The 18621-nt window shown below is 49.3% G+C and overlaps 1 protein-coding gene across 5 annotated transcripts in view; it reads left to right on the plus strand.

Moving 5' to 3' along the window:
* The window catches only part of DENND3 (DENN domain containing 3), a 71173-nt gene that overhangs the window by 15245 nt on the left and 37307 nt on the right, over positions 1-18621 (plus strand). For 3 of the 5 annotated variants that reach the window (XM_039464531.2, XM_074387215.1, XM_074387216.1), the window contains exons 6-9: positions 7521-7640; positions 8298-8516; positions 12340-12461; positions 16706-16861. In XM_039464531.2, the coding sequence (XP_039320465.1) occupies positions 7521-7640; positions 8298-8516; positions 12340-12461; positions 16706-16861 (617 nt within the window). Of the gene's footprint in view, positions 1-2; positions 7056-7520; positions 7641-8297; positions 8517-12339; positions 12462-16705; positions 16862-18621 lie in introns of those variants that run through there. The other 2 variants (XM_074387218.1, XM_074387217.1) reach the window with 2 other exon arrangements.

Here is an 18621-nt window from a genome sequence, read left to right on the forward strand (position 1 = left end):
AGATCAGCAATTCTATTGTTTTTTTTCTTTGCGAATAGTAAAAGTAAGATGTTGAAGACAATGTAAATGTTTAAAACTATTTCTCAAGTTCTAGCTGTAAATCTAAAATAAAATCCTAAGCCCCAACCCACTACAGCTGGCTGACTGGACCCCCTTTTGGCCAAGGGGCCCCCAGAGAATCCTGAAAAACAGAATTACTGGCCAGAATGGAAAAGAGGTCAGACTCTCCCGGTATACCCTCTCCCTTTTGCATGAGTGTATGGGGTGTTTGTGCATAGGATTGTAAACCAGAACTAAAATCCTAAGCCCCCTCTACTGACTGAACAGGTTCCCTCCTGGCCAAGGGGACCCTAGAAAAACTTTAAAAATGAAATTCCTGGCCATGACAGGAAGGAAGATCAGACATGCCTTGTCATGCCCCCTCTCTTTTGGAGTTTAGGCACAGTTGACCAGCGTGAGGTTAAAATGGAGATCCTCCCTGGGTGTGGTGGCTCACGCCTATAATCCCAGCACTTTGGGAGGCCAAGGTGGGTGGATCACGAGGTCAGGAGTTCGAGACTAGTCTGGCCAACGTAGTGAAACCCCGTCTCTACTAAAAATACAAAAAATTAGCCGGGTGTGGTGGTATGTGCCTGTAATTCCAGCTACTTGGGAGGCTGAGGCAGGAGAATCTCGTGGACCCAGGAGGCAGAGGTTGCAGTGAGCCAGGATCGCACCATTGCACTACTCCAGCCCGGGCAACAGTGCCAAACTCCGTCTGTCTCAAAAAAAAAAAGGAGATCCTAAGACCAACAGAACAGATTCTCTGTGGCCCTGAGATTCCAAATTATGAAGAAAACCTAAGGCCACAAAGTTAGCGTTAGGTCACTCCCTACAAACCATAAGTGCTCCTTAAACAGGTATAATGTAGCTACTTTCCACCCTGACTCTGCTATAGCATCCCATGGCAGATAGCAGACCCTGAAGGAAATAAAAACAGTTTACCGCAAAATATGTTTCTTGGACATATTTTGAAAGGGCACTGCAAAGCTGTCTTCTGTGGGGGTATTTGCATCTGTAGAGAATCTACTGATGTCTATGGCCATACCACCCTGAACGCACCTGATCTCGGAAGCTAAGCAGGGTTGGGCCTGGTTAGTACTTAGATGGGAGAATCTACTGATTCAGCCAGGCCTGCCGTTCTAGGTCTTTCCCAGATCTAGCAGAGATGAACTGAGAGGCCAACCCCTTTAAAGTCTGAAAAGGGACATTCACCATCTATTCTCCCTGAGGGCTGCCATCTGCAAGGCTTCATTTATGTAACAAGGGCATTGGCCCCACACCCCATTCTTGCCTACTGCCTTTAGGTCTTTAGATAGTAGCTCAGCTTTCTCAACCCATTGTCAGGAATCCCTAAAACCCACCTATGACTTATACCTCCCTCCTCTTGGAGATGTCCCGCCTTTTTGGGACAAAGGAACGTGCACTTTCATGTACTGATGTATGTCTTTGCTGGTGACTCCTGTCTCTGTACAATGTGTAAAACCAAACTGTAACCCGGCCATGTGGGGACCACTTACTTGTGACCTCTTTAGAGTGTTCCCTAGGCCATGGCCACTCAGAACAAACCCCTGTAAAATATTTTACGGAGTTTTGTTTTTCCATTAACACTGTATTTCAGTTATGTTTCCCAAGGTTCTTATGGAAACATACACTGTTTTTGAGGGTGAAAAGTTAAATATTTAGATGTGAGTTTTGCTGAATGGCCTGTGATAAACAGAGCTGGTAATATGTTGTGGCACTTCAGTGGTTGGCACGTCAGTTCATGGCTCCCTGTGCAGATAAAATGTGGAAATCTGAATCCTTCTGTATAAGAATTTATTCAAATTACAGATTTCTCTTTTGTTTATTTATTTTTTTGTTTATTTTTTTTTTTTGAGATGGAGTCTTGCTCTGTTGCCCAGGCTGGAGTGCAGTGGTGAGACCTCGGCTCACTGCAACCTCCGCCTCCTGGGTTTAAGCAATTCTCTTACCTCAGCCTCCTGAGTAGCTGGAACTACAGGCATGTGCCACCACACCCAGCTAATTTTTTGTGTTTTTAATAGAGACGGGGTGTCACCATGTTGGCCAGGATGGTCTCCATCTCCTGACCTTGTGATCCCACCGCCTCGGCCTCTCAAGGTGCTGGGATTGCAGGTGTGAGCCACTGCCCAACCTGGATATTGTATTTTGTTTGTTGGTGTTTTCTCTTGTACAGTGTGATTAATGAGAAATAACTGGTTTTATATTTTTTGTTACTCTTAGATGTAGCGCTGTGTTAGCAAACATTTCGCAGGCTAGCTTTTTTCTGAGAGATGTTTTTGGCGATTTCAAGACACAGGGTTTGGGGTTTAGTGAAGTTGAAGATGTGGCTGACCGCCTTCCCCTTTTGTTTGTTGAGAAACTTGTCAGGCTACTCAGCTATGTGAAGAAACCCGTTTGACTCAGCATCTTCCAAACTAATTTTAACCATACTTAGGATGCTGCTTTTTATTTTTTCCTTTAATAGACACCTGTCAAACGTCTCAAAATGTTTAGTAAATGTCGATTCAGTTTCATTGTGTTAGTCTTCTGGAAGATTATACATATTAATCTTGATCTTCTACATTTTTATTTACTGACAATTGAAAAAAATAAGTTTATTTTATCAGAAGACACACTGTCATGAACTTAAAATGTGCATTTTACCATGAGCCCACCCCTAGCAGTCTGCTGGGTGGAAAATCCTGCCAGTGCATTCCAGTCCAGATGCAGAGCAGACCGCTGGGGGTGTCAGTTCTGCTCCCAGAGGCCTTTGTGGGGAATGTTTATTGGCCACGTGTTTTATGTATCTCTTTCATGTGGATAGTTGACATTTTCTTGTCAACAGTATGTGCTGTGAAATCATCAAAGTTTGTTCTTGTTCTATAAACTCAGCAAGTATTTACCGAGGGCTATGTGAACAGAACCAAACCTCTGATTTCAGAACAGTTTCAGGATGAGCAGCAATGTGCCACACTCTGCCTTTGAACATAAGGAGTGCATGCATAGCACTCCCAGCATTTTTCTGTGTCTCCTGAGCTGATGACTCTTGTCTCCTTCATCTCTATGCACCTGTGAGGAAGCTCACTGAGGGTCACTGTTGGCCTGCTCTCCCCTCTCCCTTTCCGTCACTCAGCCTGGCTGACTGCCTTCATCATTCATTTCCAGTTTGCCCATTTCCTTGCTGCCACTTCATTCTGGGTCACCAGCTGCTCCCATCTATGTGACTTGGGGACCACGGGTCTGTCTGCTTCAGTTCATTGTTGACCCTTCCATTTGCCCTCTGCACATTAGCTGCAGAGATTGTTAAAATGTGAACATTGGGGCCGGGCGTGGTGGCTCATGCCTGTAATCCCAGCACTTTGGGAGGCTGAGGCAGATGGATCACCTGAGGTCAGGAGTTCAAGACCAGCCTGGCCAACATGGCAAAACCCCATCTCTACTAAAAAAATACAAAAATTAGATGGGCGCAGTGGCAGGTGCCTGTAATCCCAGGTACTTAGGAGGCTGAGGCAGGAGAATCGCTTGAACCCCAGGAAAAGGAGGTTGCAGTGAGCCAAGATTTCACCATTGCACTCCAGCCTGGGAGACAGAGCAAGACTCTGTCTCCAAAAAAAAAAAAAAAAACACACACACACACACACACACACACACACACACACACACAAGCACACACACACACGGCTTTGCTTCTCTTCCCCAAGCCCCAGAGCAGTTTCTTGCTGTCTGCCCCCCTCAGTCCTGCAGCCTGGACCCTGTCTCACTGTCTAGCTCTGTTTTGTTGTTGTTGTTATTGTTTTTTTTGAGACGGAGTCTTGTTCCCAGGCTGGAGTGCAGTGGTGCGATCTCAGCTCACTGCAAACTCCAACTTGGTGGTTGAAGTGATTCTCCTGCCTCAGCCTCCCGAGTAGCTGGGATTACAGGCGTGCGCCACCACGCCCAGCTAAATTTTGTATTTTTAATAGAGATGGGGTTTTACCATGTTGGCCAGGATAGTCTTGATCTACTGACCTCGTGATCTGCCCGCCTTGGCCTCCCAAAGTGCTGGGATTACAGGCATGAGCCACCGCGCCTGGCCTGTCCAGCTCTGTTTTATGCCGCCCCCTGGTATGCTGATCTCCAGTCTCACTGGACTCCTGCCTGTCCCTCGAAGGTGCCAGCACAGGGCCCTTGCACACACTGTTCCCAGAAACACTGTTTCCTCTGTTTTCTTGTGGCCAGCTGTGGCTCATCTCTGGTCACTCTCAGTGATCAGGTCTTCAGATTATCTTCTCTGAGTGATCCCTGCTCCCATCTCTCCGATAGCACCCAGTTCTCATCCTGCAGGCACAGCGCAGTTTGTAATGAGGGCTTCTGTGCATGCGTTTTTGTTTAATGTTCGTCTCCTCCATCAGACTCTCAGCTGCGTGAAGGTAGAGGCCACACTCAGCACCACATATCCAGGGCTCACAGCCGGGCCCACACAGAGCTGCCCAGCAGAGAGCTGTGCAGGGGGCAGGTGTGGGCAGGGATGCTCTGGGTTCCAGCATTAGCCAGTCAGTGCCCACTGATCTGCGTCCCGTGCGTTTGTCTGAATGAGTGACTTGGTCTGTGTCAGGCTTGACTCAGTGCGGCTCTCCCATACCAAGTCTAATTATCTCCTGGCTCTAAGTTGGTATAATGCTTGGGATCTATTTTAGGGAATGTCATAGATTAATGTTTACCATTTTGAATAAATCCAAGAGGTCAGTGTAGGCCAGGGTTCTCCTCTGACTCAGGAGTCAACCCAGCCGTATTTTCTAGAACCCACTGCAAACTAAGGTAGCTTAGAGGCTGTCGCAGAGAGCAGTAGTGAGATGGGTCTTGTGTTTTGAATGTGTGTGTGTGTTTCCCATTACTTCTGGTCTGGGTTCTCTCTGATCTATGCTGGTGGAAAGGAGGGAGGAGGGAAGGGCCCCCACGGCACAGGGAACAGAGGAGAGGGCCGTGCCTGCGCCTTGCTTCCCTGGGTCCTGTTCAGCCCCCTTCCTCGGACGGTGCACGGACTACCAGCTGGAGCCTGGCGAGGACTGGGAACAGCCCCAGCCTGCACTGACCTGCCTTCTGGGGCTGATTTTACTTGCTTTGCAAATCTTGGGCTTAATTGTGTGTGCAAAATGACACACACACACACACACAGAGGGTTCTCTTGCCCTGTACCTGAGTCATTTTCTGTGTTGCTTTGTATGTGACACCTGTTCTTTCCTGGGGCTCAAATCACGCTGAGATTTGGAAACTGTTTACCTTAAACATCTCTCTCCTCAGTCTCTTTGTCTGTGGAGTGGGTGACATAACAGACCACTTCAGAGAGTGTGAATATCACATGCTGGAAAATCTCTAGTGTGCACCTGGGACCACCCAAAGGCTGGTGGAGTGCTTAGCATTTGTGTTTGTTTTTTAATCATTAATTAGATAGCTGGTTGACACATTTATTTTTTGAAATATTGAAAATGTTTCCTATAAACTTGACAATTATTAATACTGTGCCCCGACTTGGATAATTTAACTTTGCTTTTTTTTCTTTTCTTTTACGTAAAAGATCCTTATTCACATAAATGAATCTGTCTTCTTTCCTTTTTTTTTTGGAAAAAAAGAAAAAAAATAGAGGAAGAGAAAGAGGGAGAGAGAACGGTAATCTTTCTTTATCGTCCAGGCTAGCATGCAGTCTAAAATGGGTATTAAAAACCTCTGTTATGCCAATAATTGTGCTTAACAATGAAGACAGGAAGGAATAAGGGGAGGAAAATAACAAGCCGCCAGCCACTATTTCATTTAAACCTGTGAAATGCTGTGCAGTTACTGAGGAGCGATTTACTTCCAATTATGTAGTCACTTTTAGAGTAGGTATGGTGTGGTACTGAGAAGAAAAATCTGCCTTATTTTCAACGTGTCTTGCTTCTGTAGACGAAAGTAAAGAAAAGAAAGCAAAGAGACCCAAGCACAGTGGGTCCTCAGTGTGGCTGGTAGGTTCTCAGAAACTGCAGCATTAACTGGGTCACAGAATCGACTTCACCATAGACTAATCGATATAGACAAGAGCAAGTTCGTCTGGCATACTACTGGTCATAAAACCATCCCCAGAGTTCTAAATAAAGACCCAAAGCACTTCTGGTATTAAACATTGAAGTAAATGGGAGCTGTACACACATTTAAGAACAATGAATTAAAATAAGAAAGAACATCATTAACCTGCTTATTGCAGTTCAGGGTTGAGGGTAGATGGAGCTTAGTGCCTCAGTGGGAACCAGCTGTGGGCAGATGCTATCCCGTGGCAGGGCAGTCCCATGCTCTCCCATGCTTGCTCACACCGGGATCTGTCTGCGGGCCGGCTGGGCTTCAGGATGTGGCAGGAAACCAGAGGACCTGGAGCCAGGTGCGGGACGGGCATGAGGAGAGTGTGAAGGTGCCCCCCGCTGGGACACAATTCCTTTTTCTCATCAACATGATCACAAAATGATGTTATTCAAGGACCTGTGTCTTGTTAGGAAGCAACACCGTGTCCCTACCACCAAGAATTTACCTCCTTTTCTTGTTTTCAGTTTCTCGTGTGCATACGTGCTTAGAATATGGACTTGGGTGACGGGGAGCAGGCAGGGGCACTAGAGACCTTGTTTGTGACGTGTTTTTCCATCCTGGCTCCCCACTCCTTTTGGTTTCTCACCCTCCCAGGCGCTTCCTTGATGGAGTCTCAGCTGTCTGCTCTGATCACATCTCTCCTCTCTGTCTCCCTGTGCTTTGCTTACACTTAGATCCGTCCATTCTGTTCATTTCCTGGAGCTTCGGGTGCCGGGCCAGGCACCCACATTTCCTGAGGGCCTCCCACGTGCCAGCACCCGGGTGGCAGGAGCCCGCTGTTTGCAGCCCATCCAGTGCAGGCTCGGAAGCCCTCCCTCAGTGAAGGAACTGAACCCCCTCCTCTGGATTCCCTCCGCCAGGTCCAGCCGCATCTCAGTAGCCATTCTGTGAATGCAGAATTTGAATTGAAGTGTGAATTCAAAGTAATATATTTAGAAAAATGTCTTTCTTAAAATTTTAAATGTACATGTCTTGAAGGAGCTTTGACTATTAAATTGAAAGTATTAAGAGAGTTTGTAGCATACAGTAACTAAGAATATATAATACCTAAGAATAATTTGAACATGCTTGGTTTAGAATTGGTGTTAATTGGTACAAATATCTGGTCTGTAGTTTATCTCTGTCTAGACAATGAATAGTTTGCTGATTAGAGTTTAAGGAATTTTGTCTTTAAGACATTAAGTACTTAATTTATGTTTGAGCCTTTATCTGCAGTTCTGTGTATCTCTAAACTGTTTAGTTATTCTGCATAATTTAACGTGGCAGCCTGTGTCTTCAGAAATGTTTTCTAGCCCTGATGTCTTCAGTGTGGAAATAGTGACTTGAGTGCATTTCAGCCTCTGCCCGGAGCAGCTCTCTGAACTAATGCTGGGAACTGGCTGTCGCAGGTGTTCAACATGAAGCCGCTCCAGATTGTGTTTCCCGCCCGAGCGGACCCCGAAAGCCCTGTCCTGGACCTGGACCTTCACCTGCCCTTGCTGTGCTTCCGGCCGGAGAAGGTGCTGCAGGTGCGCACCCCCGCCCCCACGAGCACGTCTTATGCTCACGAGCTTAGTGGGGCCTCGGAGTGATGATCAGGGATGATGAAAGTGCGAGTTTCTTCCACAGTGTACCCACCGGTATACTCGAAACGTTTATTATTATTTTTTAAAGCCAGTGTTCCCTACAGTGCCTGGTATTTGCAAATGGCAGTCTTTGTGGGATCTCAGGTGGCTTTTGTTTGGCAGATAGAGCTAAGAGACCAGGGAAGAGCCTGCAGTCAGTCTGGTTGTGTTGGGTGGTGTTTATGAGCATTTTCTCTTGTACTGCACTGAATCGGAAGTGTGTACGCGGGCTGGACGCGGTGGCTCATGCCTCTAATCCCAGCACTTTGGGAGGCTGAAGTGGAAGAATTTCTTGAGGCCAGGAGTTTGAGACCAGCCTGAGCGACATAGGGAGACCCTGTCTCTACAAAAACTTTTTTAAAAGCTCGCTGGATGTGGAGGCATGTTCCTGTAGTCCCAGATACTTGGGAGACCAAGGTGGGAGGATTGAGCCCAGGAGTCCACGGCTGCAGTGAGCTGTGATCATACCTCTGCACTCCAGCCTGGGCAACACAGTGAGACCCTGTCTGTCTTTTATGTTTTTTAAAAGTGTGCACTCAGTGTCGTGGGTTCTCCCCTCAGATCCTGACGTGCATCCTGATGGAACAGCGGATCGTATTCTTCTCCTCGGACTGGGCTCTGCTGACGCTGGTCGCCGAGTGCTTCATGGCCTACCTGCACCCCCTGCAGTGGCAGCACCCCTTCGTGCCCATCCTGTCGGACCAGATGCTGGATTTCGTCATGGCTCCCACGTCCTTCCTCATGGGCTGCCATCTTGACCACTTCGAAGAAGTCAGCAAGGTTAGGTCGAGAACCTTTGGTTTGGAATGCTAAATTCCTGTGAGTCCGTCACGGGGACACATGGGATGATGTCTGAAAGTGCCGTGGTGAAGGCGGCATCTGCGCGCCACAGCAAGGTCACGGGTACCGTGAGAAGTGGCTGTTCGCTTGCTGTGTCATTGTCCCTTAGTATCCCAGTGGAGACAAGACAGTGAGTGTGGTCACCTCATTGTCCCGGTGAGGACCGAGTGAGGCGGTCGCCGGCGCTGGCCTGAAGTGGGTTCTCGTGGGTGGTGCTGTTGCAACTCCTCTGCGGGCCTGACATGGTGTGTTCTCTGTCGGTGAGTGGATGGAATTGTGCTAAGTCTTGTCAAGATGCCAGCAGGCGGACTGGGTTTGGTTTTTAAAAATAGTTTTATTGAGATACAATTTACATACCTCAAAGTTTACCCAATTAAAATGCATGATTTGGTGGCTTTTAGGATGTTTATAGAGTTGCGTAACCATCTGCTGTCTGATTTTAGAAGGAAATTTTCGTCACCCCATAAAAATACCCTGTACACATCAGCAGTCAACCCCCAGCACTGGCAGCCGCGCCCATGCGCCTTGTCTCTGGGTTTGTGGTTCTGGACCTTTCATGGGAAGTCACTCCATGCGTGGTCCTTCTCACATCATGGTTGTGAGACTCCTCCACGCTGGAGCGTCTCTCAGCACTTAATTTTTATCATTGACTAGGGTTTCACTGTAGACCGAATTTTGTTCATCCACGCGCAGTGAGGTTGTCGTGATAAAATCCTCGTCACAGTGTTCCGTGACGCTGTGTGGGTTGTTTGCACTTTTGGCTGCTGTGATGAATGCTGCTGTGGACACTTGTGTGCAGGTTTTTGTGTGGATGTGTGCTTCCGCTTTCTTCCGGTGTGTTCCTAGGAGTGGGATTGCTGGGTTGTAAGGCAGCTCTTTGTTTAACCCTTTGAGGAACTGCGAGGCTGTTTTCGCGAAGCGGCCACGCCGTTTTCCACTCCCGCCAGCAGTACGAGGGTCCAGCTTCTGCTCACGTCCTCGCCAGCGCTGGTTGCTCTCCTTTTAATTGCAGCCCTCCCGGTGAGGAGGAGCCGGTGTCTCGCTGCGGATTCACACGCATTTCACCGGTGACGATATGAGCATCTTTTCCTGTGCTTAGTGGTGCTTTGTACAGGGTATGTGTACATTCAACTTTCCATTTTGAAAAATATCTTTCATTTTTTTTGAGATAGACTCTCTCTCTGTTCCCTACACTGGAGTGCAATGGTGTGATCTCAGCTCACTGCAACCTCTGCCTCCCAGGCTCAAGCAGTTCTCCTGTCGCAGCCTCCCCAGTAGCTGGGATTACAGGTGCACGCCACCACACCTGGCTAATTTTTGTATTTTTAGTAGAGATGGGGATTCACCATGTTGCCCTGGCTGCTCTTGAACTCCTGGTCTCAAGTGATCCACCCACCTCGGCCTCCCAAAGTGCTGGGCTTACAATCGTGAGCCACTGTGCCCCTCCCCGTTTTGAAAATTTCTAAATGTGATAAAAAGAGAAGAATACAGCGTTTGACCTGCGCCCTCACAGTCCTCAGCCTGTTGCCAGCTTTGTAGTCAGCTGCAGCACTACTTTTCCCAGGGCATTTGAAAGCAAATCCTAGGCTCCAGATGCTTCCCCCACAAGTGCTGGGAAGGGCTGTCGGCGGGCCTGGCCAGGGTTCCCGCTGCGGGGTAGAACAGTGCTGTGTGTTCCTGCCCAGGCGAGTGAGTCAGTGGGGAAACACACTTCAGGAAAAGGCCACACAGACCTCCATGGAAGGAGCGGAAACGCGTCACCAGCCTGCCTCGCAGACGAGGAGAAACTAAGCTGTGTTCTGAAGCTCAAAGTTGTTTCTTTTCTTAGTCATTAGGGGAAAAGAATCACGTTTCAGGCTGTCTTAGGAGGAAAACCGTTTTCACATGTTAACCTAGCGGATCCAGCCAACAGGGAGATATTGTGGAGGATTTCAGGAGAAGCAGCTGCTCTTCTGGGTTGGTTGGGCATTTTGTTTTTTGTGGCTGGCAGTGACCCTATGCGCCTCCACGAAACCCTCCTGCATCTCCCAGAGACGCTGGGTGTTAACACCTGCATGGGGCCAGCTATGTGCCTCACTGCTTTAGCGTTTTGTGCATTTGTGTAAGGTTTTGAGGCCAAGAATGTGTTTGCACATATTTCATGCAGCCACCTGAACTGCACTCTAGAGGGCGGGGCCCAGAATGAGAGCTGGGAGTTGGGACCTTGGCTGGGAAACTGGCATCACATTCCGGGGCTGCTGGAGTGTGGGGCCCGAGCGCATTACTCAGTGTTTGTATACTCTGTCACAGGGGACTCTCCACGTCATCCATGTGCATATTTCAAATATCCCAGGGCTGCGTGGTCTCTTAGCCCAGGCCCTGCCCATGCCCTGGTATGTGGAGGGGCGGGGCTGGCTGGGGAGCTGAGCGTACACCCTGGGCATTGGAGGTTGGTGGTGCCCTCACTGGAGTTCTGGAATGCTGTCTCCAGGACTCTAAGAAGCAGTACATGCAGTGTTTGTACCAGGGTAGGAGAAACCTTCACAGCAACATATATTGGAATCTTTTTATTTTTTTGAGATAGAGTTTCACTCTTGATGTCCAGGTTGGAGTGCAGTGGTGCAGTCTCAGCTCACTGCAACCCCCTCCTCCTGGATTAAAGCAATTCTCCTGCCTCAGCCTCCTGAGTAGCTGGGAATATAGGCACATGCCACCATGCCTGGCTAATTTTTGTATTTTTAGTAGAGATGAGGTTTTGCCATGTTGGCCAGGCTGGTCTTGAACTCCTGGCCTCAGGTGATCCACCTGCCTTGGCCTCTCAAAGTGCTGGGATTACAGGCGTGAGCCACCTCACCCAGCCTGTACTGGAATTTTGACTGAAAGAGAAAGAGATATGGGTAAGCAAAATGTGGTCTTTCCAAATAACGGACTATTAAGGCTGAAGAAGCCAGGGCCATCTGACAGGTGCTGCAGATGGCTGAGCCTCACCGACATCAGCGCTGAGTGAAATAGGCCAGTCCCAAAAGAACAAATGCTGTTCGTGAATCCACTCGTTTGAAGGCCCTAGAGGAGTCAAATTCATGGAGACAGGAGGCAAAACGGTGGGCATATGGAGGGGAGGCTGGGAGCTGTGCTGGATGGGGACGGTTTCAGTTTGGGACGATGAAAACGTTCTGGGGATGGAGGGGGAGAAGCTTGCACAGCCACTCAAATGCACTTACACTGTCAAGCTGCACGCTTAGCAATGGTTACATTGATACAGTTTATGTTCATTTTATCACAATTAAGAAAAATAAGAGAAAGGCATATTTAATCAAATTTAGCCCATTAACATAACTCATGATATATACTTTTTTTTTTTTGAGAGAGAGGGTCTTACTCTGCTGCCCAGGCTTCAGTGCAGTGGTGTGATCTCAGCTCACTGTGGCCTCGACCTCCTGGGCTCAAGGGATCCTCCTGCCTCAGCCTCCCGAGTAGCTGGGACCACAGGCATGTGCTACTGCACTTGGCTAATTTAAATTTTTTTGTAGAGACAGCCTTACTGTGTTGCACAGGCTGGTCTCAAACTTCTGGGCTCAAGCAGTCTCCCTGCCTCGGCCTCCTAAAGTGCTAGGATTACAGGTGTGAGTCATGCACCCGGCCTCTGTGTGCATTTTAAAGAGGGTCATTTAATTAATGATGTCACTGTCTTAGTGGATGCAAAATACGTTTGTGTATTTTCAAAGAGGTGTGCAAACTCTGAGATTCTTCCATCAATCTTTACAGATCACTCCTTGTTTTCTAGGAAGCTGACGGTTTAGTTCTGATAAATATTGATCACGGGAACATCACCTACTCTAAGTCTTTGAATGATAGTGTGGACATTCCTGACGTCCCCCTCCTGGCAGCCCAGACGTTCATTCAGAGGTAACAGGAAATATTAATAGTATGAATTTCAGACAGTCTTTGTTCAGATTTTGTGTTTGCCACTTTGAGTATCTTTTCCAATTTTATATAATTGATGGGTATTTTATGTATTATAATTTGGAAATTATTTGTGAATTTGTTTTTGAGTTGGAGTCTCATTCTTGTCGCCCAGGCTGGAGTGCAGTGGGGCAATCTCGGTTCACTGCAACCTCTGCCTCCTGGGTTCAAGCGATTCTCCTGCCTCAGCCTCTCAAGTAGCTGGGATTACAGGCACCTGCCACCATGACTGGCTAATTTTTGTGTTTTCAGTTTTTGCCATGTTGGCCAGGCTGGTCTTGAACCCCTGGCCTCAAGTGACCCGTCCAGTTTGGCCTCCCAAAGTGCTGAGATTACAGGCATGAGTCACTGCGCCCAACCGTGAATGCTTTTAAATAAAAGTGATTTGTCTTTATTCCAATATTGTCTAAATGTTAGTTCGAGTCAAGAGACAGTCACATCCCCCAGGAAACCTACCCAGCCTCTGTCCTGTGCCCCAGGATCCTGTGCCTGTGATCCTTGAAGTTCCCTATCCATCCATTCATTCATTCATTCATTCACTAGATGTGTATTGCATACCTGTTGTATATCTCGAATTGGGCAAGGCTTGTGTACTAATGGCAGGACAACCATGGCCCCTGTCCTGTGACTTTGTCAGTCTGTTGGGTTCTGATGGGTGTGGCCCATTCTTCCTGAGCTGGAAGTTTCCATTTCTTTCACTTTCTCTTCCCGGCACTATATTGGTACTTGTTTTTTTTTTTTTTGGGGGGGTGGAGTCTTGCTCTGTCACCCAGGCTGGAGTGCAATGGCGCAATCTTGGCTCACTGCAAACTCTGCCTCCTGGGTTCAAGCGATTCTCCTGCCTCAGCCTCCTGAGTAGCTGGGGTTACAGGCGCCCACGACCATGCCCAGCTAATTTTTTGTATTTTTAGTGGAGATGGGGTTTCACTACGTGTTGGCCAGGCTGGTCTTGAACTCCTGACCTCGTGATCTGCCCGCCTCAGCCTCCCAGGGTGCTGGGATTACAGGCATGAGTCACCGTGCCTGGTCTGGCACTTAATTTTTACATACCATCTTATAGTTTTATGTTTTCTTTAATCTCTGTTACTTAACATCATTGGCTTAGATCAGGCATCAGCAAACTTCTTTCAAAAAGGGTCAAATGATAAATATTTCAGGCTTTGGGGGCCCTGAGGTCTCGTCGTGGTGAAGAGACTTAACAGGGACTTTGGTCAGGGGAGGGTGAGAAGAGGTGTAATTGCTAAATATGTCAAAACAGAGGTGTTGGGGCCTCTTGGGTGTCACCCAAGCAGTGACTCATCTCCGGGGCCAGGGCTCCCTTGGGGTTCTCTGCAGAGCTCATTTTTCCCTTCAGCGTTTTATAAACTGACAGCAGGAGAGAGCAGCTTGTGGGATCCAGCTGCAGTCAGGCTGTAGTGCGATTTGTGGAGCTGATGCTGGTGGGAGGGGAGCGCTTGGGCTTTTTGTAAACAGCTGGGCTGTAGGAGCTGAGCTTCGGGTGAAGCCTGCGAAGCAGCCTGGACTCTGGTCAGCACTCACCTTTCCTCTCTTCACCTTCTTTTGTCTTTGTGTTGGCAGGTCAAATGAGGAGGGAGCTGAGAGCTGGGGGAGTGGGAAGGAGGAGGGCGGTTTCTGGCCTGGTTTTTCACCTGGCTTTTCCAATTTCTGACTCTTACCTTGGTGTGGATTATTCCTTCTACCTAGAAGCTTTCTGGAAAATGTTTGAGAGAACTACCTTGTTTGTTTTTTTGAGAGACGGAGTCTCGCTTTGTTACCCAGGCTGGAGTGCAGTGGCATGATCTCAGCTCACAACAATCTCTGCCTCCCGGGTTCAAGTGATTCTCCTCCTTCAGCCTCTTGGGTAGCTGGGACTACAGCCACCTGCCAACACACCTGGCTCATTTTTATATTTTTAGTAGAGATGCGGTTTCACCATGTTGGCCAGGCTGGTCTCAAACTCTGACCTCAGGTGATCCATCTGCCTCGGCCTCCCAAAGTGCTTGGATTAAACTGTGAGCCACCATGCCGGGCCAGAGAACTGCTTTTATTATTGTTCTTCCATCTTACAGAACTCGATGGGCTTGCACAGGCAAGGTCTGCTTGTGTTTGCTTGGGCCGTGCAGTCGTGGGGCTCTCCTCCCAGCCGAGGGCTGAGCAGCCTTTCTGTTGGGAAATGTCCTCTGTGTGAACTTCAAAGGTGACACGTGCTCTCCCAATCGTCTTAGTTATTTTCTTATAAGCCACAGCTGCTTCCTTGAGTTTTCCAGTGCGGTATTGTGTAATAGAACTGACCTTTGTGAGACTGTGGTGGAGCTCTGAGCATTCCCAGGAAGGTGGGATTCCCACCTGTGTCCTCATGTTCTTGTTAGAATTCGGGAATTAAACATGCACGGTGCAGAGGCTGGACCCTGCTTTGGCTGGAGCCCCCAGAATAGAGATGCAGGGTGGCGTGTATCCCACAGTCTCATTTTTGGAGACTGTTTTATAAACGAGCTAATCCGTGTGCCCTGGGCGACCTGTCTGTAAGAGGCCCCTGAGCTCACCGTACCGGCTGTGGGCTGTAGTGGGAGGGGTCTCCTTGAGGGGTCTGGAGTGCATTGTGCATCTCTCTGCACATGGGCAGCCCCTTCCTTCTGCAGCTTTTCCCAGCACCCTGGGCTCTTGGTCACTCTCTGCACTGCTATCTTCGTCTCTGATGGAAGTCGCTGTCTCACTGGACAGCAGGGACAGGGCCCCCAGCTCAGGGCTGTGCTTTGGTGAGGGAGGCATGGGGTTCCAGGGAGGGGACAGCCATCTCCTTCAGACCCCACTGTCCCTGCACCAGAAGATGTAGGAAGAGAAGCTGGCACTCCAGGCGGCATCTTAGCCCTTTTCACATGAGGAAAGTCATCAAAATTTCTTTCCCTGCCATTCTGCGTGTTCTTCTGGATGAAAGGCCAGTTTGGTGCCGATAAACATCGTGGTTCTTAGGACCCCTCTAAGCAGGGGTAGTTGCCCAAGTCCCATGAGTCTGGTCAGTCAGGGCTGGGCTGGTCCCTCAGCAGCTGCTGCTTAGCACGTTTGGAGAGAACGCTGGTCCTGGCCCTGGCGCCACCTGCCTGCTACCATCCCCTGGCGGGCCATGCCACCCAGAATTCCGTTCTTCCCTTTTCCTGTCCCTGCCTCCAGGAGGGTCAGGCAGTGGCAGTGGCCTGTGGCCCTGCACCATTCTCATCACAGAGATGAAGACTGGCTCCTGCTGGCCTTGCCGACCTGGGCTGCACTGGTCCAGCAAGCCCCCACCTGCCTCTTCCTGTCACATCTCAGGTTCCAGGTCATCTCCTGGGAGAACTCTTCTCCCCACGTTCAGTCTGACTGTCGTGTCTCTAGCTTGTCGCTCTGTGTTGCCTGATGTCTCTGTCTGACGTCCCGTTAGCTCCTGTTTTCTTGGGTTGTCTGTTTTCCTGCTTCCTCCCACTCACATGGAAGTGTCATGCAGACAGGCAGGGGCTTGGCCTGTGTCCTCCATGCCTCCCCAGCACGCACATCAGGGGATGGCATACAGTAGGTGCTCAGTAAATATGTGTGACCGGATACGTGTTGGTTCTGTTTATTTTGTATATTTCCACCATCCCTCTAGACATGCAGCCTTGAGTGGTGTTGGGAAGGCCAGGGGTCCAGTCTCACGGTGGCTCAGGGTTGACGGGTATCTGGGAGTTCCTGTGCCTGAGCGAGGCCCTCTGGATGAGTCAGTGGCCATCTCTTGCTGGGCCAAGAGTGCTGACACCTAGGGCATTTGTTGCAGGGCACAGCGGGCTGTCTGATCCTGCCCGGGCAGTGCAGAGGGGAAGCCATGGGGGAGTGTGACTGTCCCTTCTAGACAACCATGAGTGACCTGTCAAGAGGCAGCCTCACCTGAAGCCCTTCGGTGTCCTAGAAGGGGGAGTGCCCTGACTGCAGTGCCAGGGCGGGGATGATCTGGCCTGGGTGAACTGTGCGTAGTCCAAGTCAAGGCCTGTGTGAGTCCATGTGTGGCGGTGAATCAACTCTTCCAGTGATGTACTTTTAGCGACCACCCTATCCCTCAAATTACTGATCTGTATTTGAGCCTGTGAAGTATTCATTTACCTGGCGGGCTGTGTGCTGCTGGTGAGCGGCTGTGGCTGGCGGCACTGGGGCTGAGCCTGCTTCGGTCTGCTTCCTTCCAGGGTGCAGAGCCTCCAGCTCCACCACGAGCTACACGCCTCCCACCTCTGCTCCAGCACAGACCTGAACGAGGGCCGAGCCCACCGGCGGGCCTGGCAGCAGAAACTCAACTGCCAAATACAGCAGACCGCCCTGCAGCTGCTCGTGAGTGTCTTCAGGTACGTGAGAGGACGTTCCAGCGTCCAGGAAAGGGTAACCCACCAGCTGCCCATTCCATGGGGATCGCGTAACCCACCCCAGCATGCAGGCCATGGCATCATCTGCCTGGCAAACATGAGCAGTCCCTATCCCTGCAAAAGCTTTTCTTGTGACTGCTACAATCAGCAGGTGTCTGGTGAGTTCGCTCTTTTGACTCTGACCCTGCCTGTGACTTCCTAACACTCTCTTCTGCTGGTGACCCCTGCAGGTGGCTGTTTTGGGATAGCCCTCTAGGGAGACGCAAATCTGAGACACCTGCGGAAAGTCACTCTGGCCTGTACTGGTTCTGGGCTCTGGGTCAGTCTGCGGAGGGCTCTGTCCCTAGAAGCCTGCATCCAGGGACTAGTGAGGGACACGCTGGCCATTTTGACATGACTCAAGCTAGATAATGAAACCAGGTGTGGGAGAGCCACAGGAGGATGCAGACTCAAGATGCACCCATTAGAAAGTTCTCCTCCTAGGCCGGGCGCGGTGGTTCACGCCTGTAATCCCAGCACTTTGGGAGGCCGAGGCGGGTGGATCACGAGGTCAACAGATCGAGACCATTCTGGTCAACGTGGTGAAACCCCGTCTCTACTAAAAATACCAAAAAAAAAAAAAAAAAAATTAGCTGGGCATGGTGGCGTGTGCCTGTAATCCCAGCTACTCGGGAGGCTGAGGCAGGCGAATTGCTTGAACCCAGGAGGCGGAGGTTGCGGTGAGCCGAGATCGCGCCATTGCACTCCAGCCTGGGTAACAAGAACGAAACTCCGTCTCAAAAAAAAAAAAAAAGAAAGTTCTCCTCCTCCTCACGCCAGTGAATGTAGCATCAGACACGCCCTGCATGCTCTTCCTTCCCCAGCACGTGAGCTTTTGGGGAAGTGGACGAGTCAAGGTTGTTTATTTCAGTGTGATACGGTACAGGTACTGAGCTGCTGTTTCAGGCCTACACATGCAGTCATAAGGAGCACATGGCAAAATGATAGCTTCATAGATAAGTACTTTTTGGTGCAAAAGCCTTTGGGCCCTCTCTTTCTCCCACCCTTTCTCCTTTTCTCTGGCAGCATTCTCCCTCTCCTTTTCGATGGTTGCCCCTGAGTCCAGCAGCAAAGGAGGCACCCCCGATGCCAGCCTCGTCTGTTCTTGAGGGGCCTTCCACTTTGGGAGGGGGTTAGCACAGAGCCTGCAGGCTTGATAGTACTCTGTGTGATTATTTAAAAATGGAGATTTGAATGGCCTTTTTTTTTCTTGAGACAGAGTCTCATTCTGTTGCCCAAGCTGGAGTGCAGTGGTGCAGTCTCGGCTCACTGCAACTGCCGCCTCCCAGGTTCAAGCAATTTTCCTGCCTCACCATCCCAGGTAGCTGAGACTACAGGCACATACCACCACGCCTGGCTAATTTTTGTGTTTTTAGTAGAGATGGGGTTTCGCCATGTTTGCCAGGCTAGTCTCCAACTCCTGACCTCAGGTGATCTGCCCACCTTGGCCTCCCAAAGTGCTGGGATTATAGACGTGAGCCACCGCACCTGGCCTGAACAGCCTGTTCTTTTGATGTATTTATTTGCATAAAGCAAATAACATATTAGGAAAAAATGGGATGGTGTATTACAGACAGGTGATATTATCTCTGCTCAAAGAGGCATAATTAGTGTGGTCCTAAATATGTTGTTTTCCTTTTGTTCTTTGAAGATGAAATATTGTATGAACAAGTTTTTTTTCTTAATATTTTGCAAGCTCAATT

Source organism: Saimiri boliviensis, chromosome 15 (assembly GCF_048565385.1).
Source record: "Saimiri boliviensis isolate mSaiBol1 chromosome 15, mSaiBol1.pri, whole genome shotgun sequence".
NCBI lineage: Eukaryota > Metazoa > Chordata > Mammalia > Primates > Cebidae > Saimiri > Saimiri boliviensis.